The sequence below is a fragment of the Triturus cristatus genome, chromosome 7 (genome assembly GCF_964204655.1).
Source record: "Triturus cristatus chromosome 7, aTriCri1.1, whole genome shotgun sequence".
Lineage (NCBI taxonomy): Eukaryota > Metazoa > Chordata > Amphibia > Caudata > Salamandridae > Triturus > Triturus cristatus.
Window position 1 is genome coordinate 1862733526 of NC_140590.1, and position 12756 is coordinate 1862746281.

At 49.9% G+C, this 12756-nt stretch overlaps 1 protein-coding gene across 3 annotated transcripts in view; it reads right to left on the reverse strand.

The window, feature by feature from the left end:
• Nucleotides 1-12756, reverse strand: part of LOC146813512 (uncharacterized) — a 451939-nt gene that overhangs the window by 370300 nt on the left and 68883 nt on the right. For all 3 annotated transcript variants that reach the window (XM_085620293.1, XM_085620295.1, XM_085620294.1), the window contains exon 4: nucleotides 10168-10278. In XM_085620293.1, the coding sequence (XP_085476419.1) occupies nucleotides 10168-10278 (111 nt within the window). The remainder of the gene's footprint in view (nucleotides 1-10167; nucleotides 10279-12756) is intronic.

Below are 12756 nucleotides of genomic sequence, written 5' to 3' on the forward strand. Positions count from 1 at the left end.
TTGGGCCTCGCCCGCGGACCACAACTTCCAGGAGCCTCCGCTACTGGGAGGAGACCTGCTGCCCTTTTCCTGCCACCATCGCAACCCACGCCCCGGACGCAATGAACAAGTTACTTACCTTCGGTAACGCTTTTTCTGGTGGATACAGTATCTGCCTGTGGATTCCTCACCTTGTGAATATCCCCTGCGCCAGCAACATTCGGAAACTTTTGTAGCAGTCCACGCCGATGGGGTCGAAGATGACGTCACAGAGGCACGGCTCCGCTCGCGACTCCACTGACGTCACTGGCTCCATAAGAAGACCTCCTCGGCGTGATGACGTCAGTTCCGCCCCTTTTTTCCGTGCCTTCGAGGCACACGGACGGACTGACAGCAATATGTACATAAACAGCATACACAGTACACAATATGCATATCAACACACACAGTGTGGAAAAGAAACATCAAAGCACTAGAAATAACCCAATGTCCTTGACAGTCATAAATACATTTGAAATCATCAATAGAATTACCGTCATAGAGTCACTGGAATAGAAGGATGGACAACGGGGAGGCGGGTGGGTCAGTGAGGAATCCACAGGCAGATACTGTATCCACCAGAAAAAGCGTTACCGAAGGTAAGTAACTTGTTCTTCTGATGGATACATCTGCCAGTGGATTCCTCACCTTGTGAATAGATTCCACAGCAGTCCCCGCTCCCGGAGGAGGGTGTCCATCCCCCTATACCAGAAAATCCTGAAGGACGGAACGGGCAAAATGTCCGTCCCTCCTCACCTCAGAATCTAAACAATAATGTTTTGCAAAGGTGTGAAGGGAGGTCCAAGTTGCCGCCCTACAAATGTCCTCCACAGGAACACCCCTAGACAAAGCAGAGGTAGAAGACTTTGCTCTAGTGGAATGAGCTCTTAAACCCTCCGGAGGCTCCTTACCAGCTAGGGAGTAGCAGATCTTGATGCATAGCACAATCCATCTTGAAAGGGTGCGCTTGTGCACCGCACGACCCTTTCTGCAGCCAGCAAAGCCCACAAAGAGCTGGTCATCAATCCTGTAGTCCTTAGTCCTGTCCAGGTAAAAGCTCACCGCCCTCTTAGGGTCCAAGCGGTGAAGTCTCTCCTCCTCCTTGGAAGGGTGAGGGGGAGGATAAAAGGTAGGAAGGGTAATGGACTGCCCCAGATGGAAGGGAGTTACCACCTTAGGCAAAAACGCAGCCCTGGTCCGGAGAACCATTCGTTCAGCATGCACAGTCAAGAATGGGGGTTTTGAACTAAGAGCTTGAAGCTCACTTACTCTCCTTGCCGAAGTGATAGCAACGAGGAAAACCGTCTTAAAAGACAACAGCCTCAAGGGACACTTATGTAAGGGCTCGAAAGGAGAACCCATAAGATAAGTCAGTACAAGGTTTAAGTCCCACTGAGGTACAATAAAGGGAGTAGGAGGAAATGTATTCGTAAGGCCCTTGAGAAACCTAAGCACAATAGGAGATTTAAATAAGGACGGCTGATCCGGCAGGCATAGGAAAGCCGACAAAGCAGATAAATATCCCTTTACAGTAGCCACAGCAAAGCCTTGCTGAGCAAGAGAAAGAGCAAACTGCAGAATGTTAGACAAACGAGCCTTCAAGGGATCAATCGACCTCTCTCCACACCAGAGAACGAACTTAGACCACCTATAGGAGTATATGGATTTGGTGGAGTGTCGCCTGGCCGATAAAATAACATCCACCACATCTGGCGGGAGAGAGAAAGAATTCAGGTTGCCCCGTTCAATCTCCAGGCATGAAGGTGTAAGCTCTGGAGGTGGGGGTGTAGAACCTGCCCCTCCGACTGCGAGAGGAGGTCTGCCCTCAGAGGGAGACGGAGCGGAGGGCACGAGGAGAGGTGGAGAAGATCTGTGTACCACACCCTTCTTGGCCAATCCGGGGCGATCAATATAACTTGGGCCCGGTCTTGGCGAACCTTCCTCAGAACCCGAGGAATCAAGGGTATGGGAGGAAACGCGTAAAGGAGTCGTGAGCCCCAACTCAACTGAAATGCGTCCCCCAACGCCCCCTGCATCGGATACTGGAGACTGCAGAATGACAGGCAGTGCGCGTTCTCGAAAGTGGCAAACAGATCCACCCGAGGAGTTCCCCACGTCCGAAAGACGTGACGAACTACCTCCGGATGGAGCCTCCACTCGTGGTCGGCGGAGAACTGCCGACTGAGACTGTCCGCACGTACGTTCAGCACCCCGGCCAGATGATTTGCCATCAGACAAATCTGATGGTCCCGAGCCCAGGACCAAAGACGCAGGGCCTCTCTGCATAGACAAAGAGACCCCACTCCTCCCTGCTTGTTTATATACCACATCGCGGTAGTGTTGTCCGTCAGGACCTGAACAGACTGACCGCGAAGGGAAGGGAGGAAGGCCTTGAGCGCCAAGCGTATCGCCCGTAACTCCAGAAGGTTGATGTGAAGCAACCTTTCCTCTGGAGACCAAAGACCCTTGATCTCCAGATCCCCCAGATGCGCACCCCACCCTAAGGTGGATGCATCCGTTATCACTGTGGTCACCGATGGAGGTAGATGAAAGGGCCTTCCTTGAGACAGATTGCCCTCCACGCTCCACCAAGATAGATCCGCTGCAGCTTCTCTGGAGATCCTCACAGACTCCCTGAGATCCCCTTTGTGCTGATACCACTGCTTGCGGAGGCACCACTGGAGCGCCCTCATGTGCCAGCGTGCATGGTTGACCAACAGTATGCAGGAAGCGAACAGACCGAGCAGGCGAAGGACCTTCAGAACTGGAACAACCGCTCCGCTGAAAAACAAAGGAATCATCTCCTGTATGTCGAGAATCCTTTGAGGAGGAGGGAATGCTCGACACACAGTAGTGTCCAGTACCGCACCTATGAACAGGTTGCGCTGAGAGGGCACCAGGTGAGATTTGGGCACGTTGATCGAAAAACCCAATCTGTACAACAGCCGAGTTGTATCCTGCAGATGACACAGCACCTTCTCCGACGACTCCGCCTTGATCAGCCAGTCGTCCAAATAAGGGAAAACCGAAATTCCCGATCTTCTGAGATGGGCTGCCACCACTGCCATCACCTTTGTGAAGACTCGAGGTGCCGAAGTAAGACCAAACGGGAGGACCGCAAACTGATAATGTTGCGACCCTACCGTGAAACGGAGATACTTCCTGTGCGACTTCAGAATGGGGATGTGAAAATACGCATCCTGAAGTCGAGCGACACCATCCAGTCCTCCTGATTCAGCGCCTGAAGAACCTGCGCAAGGGTGAGCATCTTGAACTTTTCCTGTTTCAGGTAAAAGTTCAGGATTCTGAGGTCTAGTATCGGACGCAATCTGCCGTCCTTCTTCGGGATCAGAAAATACCGGGAGTAGCATCCCTGACCCCTCTCCTGCTCCGGAACCACCTCTATCGCACCTTTCTGAAACCACTTCAGGACTTCTTCCTGCAGGAGAAGACGGTGGTCCTCCGAGCAAGCACCCTGGCAAGGAGGGTAAATTGGAGGGAATTCCCGAAAGGGAAGGGCGTACCCATTTTCTACAAGATCCAGAACCCAGAGATCTGTAGTTACAGACTCCCAATCTTGTAGAAAATGGGTAAGCCGGCCCCCCACAGGACCAACATGATCCGGAATGTCGAATCTAGGGCTGTTTTGCGGTGGTGGGAGGGGCTGAGGAAGAGGAAGAGGAGGAGGAGAGTTGACGGCCACGTGAGCGACCTCTAAGTCTTCCTCTATATCCCTTGGAGCTTTGCTGCTGCTGCTGCTGCTGCTGCTGCTGCTGGGCTGGTCTATAAGAACGAAAACTCGCCCTTCCAAAACCTCTGTACCTCTTGAAAGTACCTCTCGGCTGGGATTGAAGGCCCAACGACCTAGCCGTAGCCTTACTCTCTTTGAAGCGCTCGAGAGCAGCATCAGCCTTCTTCCCGAACAGACCAGACCCATCAAAAGGTAAGTCCAACAAGGTCGACTGGACATCCGAAGAAAATTCGGAGGACTTAAGCCATGCACCCCTCCTGGTGGCAACTGAAGACCCCATGACCCTGGCAACTGAGTCTGCTGTATCCAAGCCACTCTGTATAACCTGGCGAGCAGCCGCCTGGGCATCCGACAGTACTTCACTGAAGCCTGCCCTATCCTCCTCCGACAGCTTCGGTGTCAACTTTTTAGCTGAATCCATAAGCGCATGGATATAGCGCCGCAATAAACAAGTCGCATTAGAAGACTTTAATGCCATACTGGCTGAAGAAAAGACTTTCTTGGCTGATTGGTCTACCTTCTTGGCCTCTCTGTCCCCTGGGACCTGAGGAAACGCGCCTTTTGAACGTCCAGAACAAGCAGCCTGAACGACCAGACTTTCAGGTGAAGGGTGTGATGACAAAAACTCAGGATCCCCCGGAGCCACCCTATATCTCCTTGCAACCACCTTGGACACCGCAGGAGCCGAAAAAGGCTTGCGCCACACATCCAACACAGGCTCCAATATTGCTTCATTAAAAGGCAACAGCGGCTCTGACACCGCAGTTGGAGAGTGCAACACTTCAGTCAAGATATTGGACTTGAACTCAACAGATGGCAATTGAAGGTCCAACAACTCTGCAGCCTTTCTGATTACAGCATGATAAGGTGCCGCGTCTTTAGAAGGTTCATCTGAAGGAGGAGTGATCTCCCACTCCGGAGACAAATCCAACCCACTTGCCTCCTTCAACTCGTCAAACACCTCATCGGATTCGACCAATTCTCCCTCTTCAGCCTCATCCATAAGATAGCGCCTCTCCTCCAGCACTCTCTGCGCCTCCCTCCTGGAACGGATCCGCACCTGCGGCGTCGGCGGCGCCGTGATCGAATCCGACGGCGCCGGCAGAGGCGTCGAACGCGGATCAGCTGGAGCAGCCGGCGTCGAACGAGGTAGAGTCGGCGCCGGTGAAGAGGGAAGCGGCGTCGATGTTTTCGGCGCCGGCATCTGCCAAGACGGCGTCGCTGGGAAGAAAGGCATAAACGGTGCTTGAGGATAAACCTGCGGCACTCCCAGATTAAAAGCCATCGGACCCATCGGACCCATAGGTGCACCAGAGGAATACATGGCCCGTGAGAACACCCCATACATCGCATTGAGATACTGCGAGGGGTCCTGACCTGGATTAGGGAAAGCCGGATACTGGTCAGGTAACACCGGACTCGGGCCTGCCGGCGCCGACGGTGGAACTTGCGGCGTCACAGACTCACCCGGAGCCTGATCATCCTCATCCTGGGCCGGAGTCGGAGACGGAGCCGAAGGACCTGCAGGACCTGGAGAAGCCATCGGCGCCGGAGAAGACGCCGGAGCCGGAGAAAACACAGGAGAAGGAGCAAGAGGTGAAGCCGGGACAGGAGAAGGAGACACTGACTCCCTTCGACGCCGAGCAGGTGATTTAGACTTCGACGTCGAGGCCTTATGATGAGACGAATGCCTCCTTTTCTTCTTATGCTTCTTGCTCTTTGAAGCATGTCCTGAAGTCGACTTGGAAGCCGACCTCGACCTCGACCTCGACCTGGATCTTCTTCTACCTCTTTTCTCCTTTCTCTTCATCCGGGCGATAAAGAGCTTTGCCTCTCTTTCCTTCAGAGCCTTCGAGCTCATCTTCCTGCAACACGAACATCCTTCAACATCGCGGTCCGATGACAAACACCAAACGCAGTCGTCATGCGGGTCAGTGATGGACATGTGTTTGCCACATTCATGGCAAGGCTTGAAACCAGACTTCCTTGCCGACATTCTCGAAGAAAGACAGAGAAACTTCGGAATAAACACAAAGTAACAGGTAAAGCTACCAGTAACGATTCCCGAAATCCGTTGGCGTCGTCGGCGCGGAAAAAAGGGAACTGACGTCATCACGCCGAGGAGGTCTTCTTATGGAGCCGGTGACGTCAGTGGAGTCGCGAGCGGAGCCGTGCCTCTGTGACGTCATCTTCGACCCCATCGGCGTGGACTGCTACAAAAGTTTCCGAATGTTGCTGGCGCAGGGGATATTCACAAGGTGAGGAATCCACTGGCAGATGTATCCATCAGAAATTCATCACAGAAACTTGGCTGAATCCCGCATCCGCTTCGGACATCGCCATGGCAACCCCTGACGGATGCAAGATCGCACACCGGGACCGATCCAACAGAAACGGCAGAGGCATTGCCATAATCTACAAAGAGAACTTTGAATGCTCAACCACCATAGACGACTCCATCCCCTTCATGGAACACCCCCACTTCAGACTCCAAACAAACAGCAAAACCACCATCAGAGGCATCCGCACCTACAGACCTCTGGAACCCCTCCCTGCTTTCTGCAACGCAATCATCGACTCAAATCTGTACATATTCTTAGGAGACCTCAACTTTCACCTTGAGAACACTGACGACACCAACACAGCTGTCCTCCTTGAAAGCATGGCTAACCTTGGACTCAAGCAGCTAGTCACCGACCCCAACCACACCACAGGACACACACTCAACACTATCTTCTCAGCCAGCTAAAGAATAAAATACACCCACACTGAGGAACTAACCTGGACTGATCACCACTGCGTCATCTCGGAATCCAACCCCCGTCTCCACTGCAAGCGAGACACAGCGCAGATGGTCAAAGGTATCAGAGCAACGATGGACCAATACCCTCAACTCCCACCTACCCACCACCAATGTAGACACAGCACAGAACAAACAGCGGAAAACTTCACAAACTGGACCACGGCAAGCACTGATGAAGTAGCACCAAGGAAGCCCACCAACTCCAAGAAACGAACACGACGCCCCAACAGATTCATGGCAGAACTGAAAACCCAGAAACGCAACTGCAGAAAGAAAGAAGATGGCACACCAGTAAGACCCTCAAGGACCGAAAATAATTCAAAGACTCCCTCAGCGGATACCACCACCTCCTGTAAATCACCTAGAAAACCACCCTAGCCACCCACATCAATGATCGCTCCAACAACAGCAAGAAACTGTTCAACATATTCAAGTTCACCAACCCCTTGACAACCAGAAACATCACACCCTCGCAAGCTCTCTGCGTCACCCTCACAGACTTCTTCCACAACAAAATCAATACCATCTACCAAGACTTCACACCCCAACCCCCCACCAAGAATAGCCTCAACCTCCTCACGCCAAACTCCGCCTACCCACACCAGCTCAGCTCATGGAACACCCTCAGAGAGAAGGAAACAGCGGCCATCATGAGATCCAGCCACTCAGGAGCCCCAGAAGACCCTCTGCCTTCACCACACTTTCAACCTCGACAATCAAAGCATCAGCAAAGAACTCACCAAGGTCGCCAACTCCTTGAGCACTTCGGCCCACTTCCCCCAGAAATGGAAACATGCAGACGTAAAGCCGCTGCTGAATAAACCTTCTGCAGACCCCGAGAGAACTCAAGAACTATCGACCTATACACCTGCTCCCCTTCCCAGACAGGCTCATCGATAAAGCTATCAACATCCAAGTATATAGAAATCTGGAGAACCACGACTTTCTGGATCCCTCCCAATCCGGCTTCAGAGCAAACCACAGCACCGAGACAGCTCTAGTTGCAGCCACGGACGACATCACAATGCTGCTAGACCAGAGAGAAACAGCAGCTCTCATTCTCCTCGGCCTCTCTACAGTCTTATCCCACCACATACTGATCAAAAGATACCACCAGATCGGAATTCAAGGAGCAGCCCTCAAGTGGATCGCATCCTACCTCACAGGAAGAACGCAGATGATCATTCTCGCTCCCTAAAAACATCACCTGCGGTGTACCTCAAGGCTCATCCCTCAGCGGTATCCTCTTCAATGTATACACAACACCCTTGGCCAACATCGCCAGGACCCACGGACTCAATATCATTTCCTACGCAGATGACACCTAACTCATTCTCTCCGTGACCAATGACCATCAAAGACAAGTTGCAAAAAAATGCATAAAAGATGGGGCCGTCTGAATGAACAACAACTGTCTTAAACTCAACACAGACAAGACAGAAGTTCTCATCTTTGTGAAAGGCAAGGACACCCTCTGGAACAACAAATGGTGGCCACTTCAGCTGGGCCCAACAGCCAAACCCACCGAACACGCCCACAACCCCGGCATCATCCTCGACAACCAGCTATCCATGAAGAAGCACTTCAGCGCCATCGTCTCTGCTTGCTTCTTCACCCTCCATATGCTCAGGAAGGTCTTCTGATGGCTCCCACCCAGCACCAGGTGAACTGTCACACAAGCTCACATCACCAGCCGACTCTAAAACAGCAACTTCTATGTAGGAATCACTGCCCAACTAATAACAAAACTCAAGACCATCCAGAACACAGCAGCCAGACTCCTCCTTGACATCCCCAGACAGACTCACATCACCCCTCACCTCCGGAAAATCCATTGGCTACCAGTCATGAAGAGATGCCAGTTCAAGCTGCTCAACCATGCTTACATGGCACTACACAACGACGGACCGGCATACCTCAGCAAATGAGTGAATTTCCACCAACCGTCCTGGAACCCAGTTCCAGATCCCTCCACCTAGCAGCTACCCAATGCATCTGCCACGATAACAGCGGAGGCTGCTCGTTCTCCCACCTGCCAACTCAGACCTGGACACCCTCTGCCTGCACCTCAGAGGCTTACAATCACTCTAGCAGTTCAGGAAGGACCTAAAGATCAGGATGTTCAACCAATAGGAATAGGCAGCGTGATCCTGCAACGCCTCAAGACCCTCATGGGTGAAGCAGCGGCACTCTACTAATCCTGATTGATTGTAGGTGACAAGTTCAAATTTTAACATTCAGAGGGTAGCTGGGGTGGGGTGAGCCGAGAGTTGTTGGATGGAAGGTGTGCTGCCATGGAAAACACATTTCTAACAGGTCATAAAATGTCACAAGCAGCACAGACCTAGTATGCCCCTTTTGATATGCTTAAGAACCAATCACTGGACAAGTAACAGAAGTCACAGAAATCATTAAGCATAACTAGCCCATTTATTCAAGCACTCATAGACTGAGCAGTGGTGTGCAAGGGGGGAGGCACCGATCCTCACATGTTGAGCAAGAGGAAACACTGATCCTCACACTGTGAAGTACAGTACATGCTGATCCTCACACAGTGAACACACACCAATCCCCACACAGTGAAGCAGAATACATCGATCCTCACACAGTGACGACACACCAACCCTCACAGTGAAGCACAAGAATACATTGATCCTCACACAGTGAAGCACCAAGACACTCCAATCCTCACACAGTGAAGCAGGAGGACAGACCAGTCCTCAAACAACGAACCAACAAGACATGCCAATTCTCAAGTTAGGACATACCCAACCTCAAACAGCAAAGCTGGAGGACACTCTCATCCCCACACCTCACATGATGAAGCAGGAGGACATACTAATCTTCGTATGGTGAATGAGGACACGCTGACGCAGAAGGGCACACCAATCCTCACATAATGAAGCAACAGGACACCCCTGCCCCCACAAGGTGAAGCAGGAAAGCACACCCGAGTGTCAAATGCTGTAGCACAAGGGCTCACTTATCCTCACATGATAATGCAGGACACACCGCTCACAAAAGTGGAACCAGAAGATTACTGCAATCCTCAATGGCTGGCGAATGAGCAACACACTCATAAACTTGCACAGTGAAGCCGGAGGACACACCAACACTCTCCCAATGAAGCCGCAGGACAACCTCAGAGATGTGAAATTCCTATCAGCCTATGCCCCGGACATATTGTTTGTGGTCAAGGAGGACAACACATTTTCTTGTTCGTTTTGACCACTGGACTAGTAGAAGCAACTCTTTACAGAACATACCTTTTAGGTAACAGTGTACAGAATCAGAAAATGGAATTGTGCAAGCAGATTGTTTGCCACTGAAGGCAAGGTTAGAATGGTCATGTGTAAATGTTCACACGCCTGTATATGTTGCATTAGCTCACATATGGCTGATGTTTACCTCAATACCAACTTATTTACCTTAGAACCAAAATCACGAGAGGTGAAGATGATACTAAACATATCCCCAATTTTACTCTGCCAGGAAGGGCAAAGAGCACAGAAGTGATGCATGTTTGTCTGTGCAGATCATACCCTGCCCCACCTCCATCAGAGAGTAGATGAAACATTTCTAATCTTTCACTCACTTTGTTGATGGTTGTTGTGATTTCTTCTGTCCATGTCCTGGTCATCCTCTTGGCTTAGACCTTTCTTTACTTGTTCGCTTAATGAAAACACAGAAGCAGCGATCATAGGGCCTGAGGTAAAAATAAGGTATGTTAGTGAACTACAATTCATTGTATGTTTGTTTTCATGCCAAAAGTTATAGTATAGTACAAATACAAATACCTACTAAATATTAGACGTATCTGCTTAAAAACCTAGAAATGAACAATTGTTACTTACCTGTAAACAGGTGGTTCTCCAGTATTGGTGTCTTTCATAGATTCACATGCTTGAATATTCCCCGTCGTCAGAGTGGGAGTCCCACGGTAAATAATATAGCAATATATAGAGCCATAATATATATATATATATATATATATATATATATATATACATATACATAAGTAATCATATAAAACAGAGATATAAGTAATAACATCAAAAATGTCCCTATATGAAATTTCCATAGAGATACATGGAAAGAGAAAAAAAAGACATTCGTAGTCTATCTCTGTCATTATGTTAGTCCAAACTACGGCCAATCAGGCACCAGCTCCTCTCTAGAACCTTCTCCTCAGAGCTCCTCACCTCAGATTTTCGTAGCACCAAAGTGACCTTAGAGGGTATGAGGAGAAGAGAGCCTCTGAAGGGAGGAGGGAGGGTCGCATGTGAATCTATGAAAGACACCAATACTGGAGAACCACCTGTTTACAGGTAAGTAACAATTGTTCTTCTCCAGTATTGGGGTGTCTTTCATAGATTCACATGCTTGAATATAGAATAGCTAGCAGTAACAATCATCATTGTTTCCATGATCACAGAGCCTTGAAATTATAATGACAATAAATCTTCTCATGCATATGACAGTACTGAATAACTGTAATTGTATAAATGCATCATATGTCAATTATAAATGGAAACAATATGGAGGCGGGAGGAAGAAGCTCACCTTATTTAAAAAGATTGCGTAGCACTGCCTGTCCTACTGCAGCGTCCTCTTCGCTTAAAGTTGCCAAGCAGTAGTGCTTAGTAAACGTGTGTCTGGTCGACCACGTAGCTGCTCTGCAGATGTGTTGCAAAGGTACTCCAGCAAATAAGGCAGTCGATGATGATACTGCCCTAGTGGAGTGCGCTCTCACTGAAGACTGTAGGGGTTTGTTTGCCTTTTGGTGGCAGAAAGCAATAGCTGCCGAAATCCATCGAGCAATGGTCGGCTTAGTAACCTGACGTCCCTTATGACAACGTCCATATGCTATAAAAAGTTGATCGGATTTTCGAAACGAACTTGTCCTACTGATGTAGAATTTTAGGCATCGCTTCACGTCCAAAGAGTGCAATCTTTGCTCTGCAGGTGTCTGAGGGTTGGCAAAGAAGGTCTTTAATATTACTGGTTCATTAATATGAAAATCAGTAGGCACCTTGGGTAGGAATGATGGATTGGTGCGTAACACTACAGCATCCGGTTTGAACTGCAGGAACTGAGGTTTGACGGTAAAAGCATGAATGTCACTGACACGACGTGAAGACGTTAATGCCAGAAGTAGTGCGACCTTCCAAGTTAGATATTTTAGGTCGGCCTTGTGAATGGGCTCGAACGGAGGTCTCATCAATTGCGCCAACACAACGTTAAGATGCCACAACGGAGGAGGGCGTCGAATTGGCGGGAATTTCCGAAACAAACCCTTAAAAAATTGGCGGATTATTCTTGAGGAACAAAGGGAATTTGAGCCATCCTGCCGAAAACGGGAAATTGCTGTCAAGAAAACCCGTAGGGTTGCGTGAGACAAACCAGAATTAGCTAGGTGCAAGAAAAAAGGTAGTAATTGGTGCGCCCTGGAGTGTATCGGGTGGACTCCGTTAGCAGCACACCAGTGGCAGAATCTTTTCCATTTGAACTTGTACGTCCTGATTGTAGAGGGTGCTCTTGCTTGGGCCAAAATATCCCTACAATCCTGCGGGATGTCTAGATGGGCGAACTCATGGTGTTCAGGTTCCAGGCCGATAAGCTCAGTGAGGAGGGATTTGGATGACAAATTCTCCCTTCGCTCATCGTGAGCAGATCTGTCCGCTGTTGCAGGAGGATTGGTTGACATTGGGACATCAGAAGCAGTTCTGAGAACCACGGTTGTCGGGGCCAGCGTGGGGCTATTAGAATCAGGTGGCAAGGCTGTCTCTTCATTTTCCAAAGGACCCGAGGTATGAGGGGAATTGGAGGAAAGGCGTACGCAAATAGATTGCACCAGTTTATCAAAAGGGCATTCTCCTGCGAGCCCTTGTGGGGATGCCAGCTTGCATAATTCCGGCATTTCCGGTTCTCCGGCGTAGCAAAAAGATCCAGTTGTGGACGACCCCATATTTGGAATATCCTCTCTAGAGTGGGTTGGTGTAATTCCCACTCGTGGGTCGACGAGGAGGACCTGCTTAGGGAATCCGCTAGGATATTGGCTACTCCTGGTAGATGTACTGCTGTAATCATGATTTGATGACTGAGAGACCAGTCCCAAATTCTTTGAGCTAACCTGGACAGACTTGGGGATTTTGTTCCGCCTTGTTTGTTGACATAGTGCATA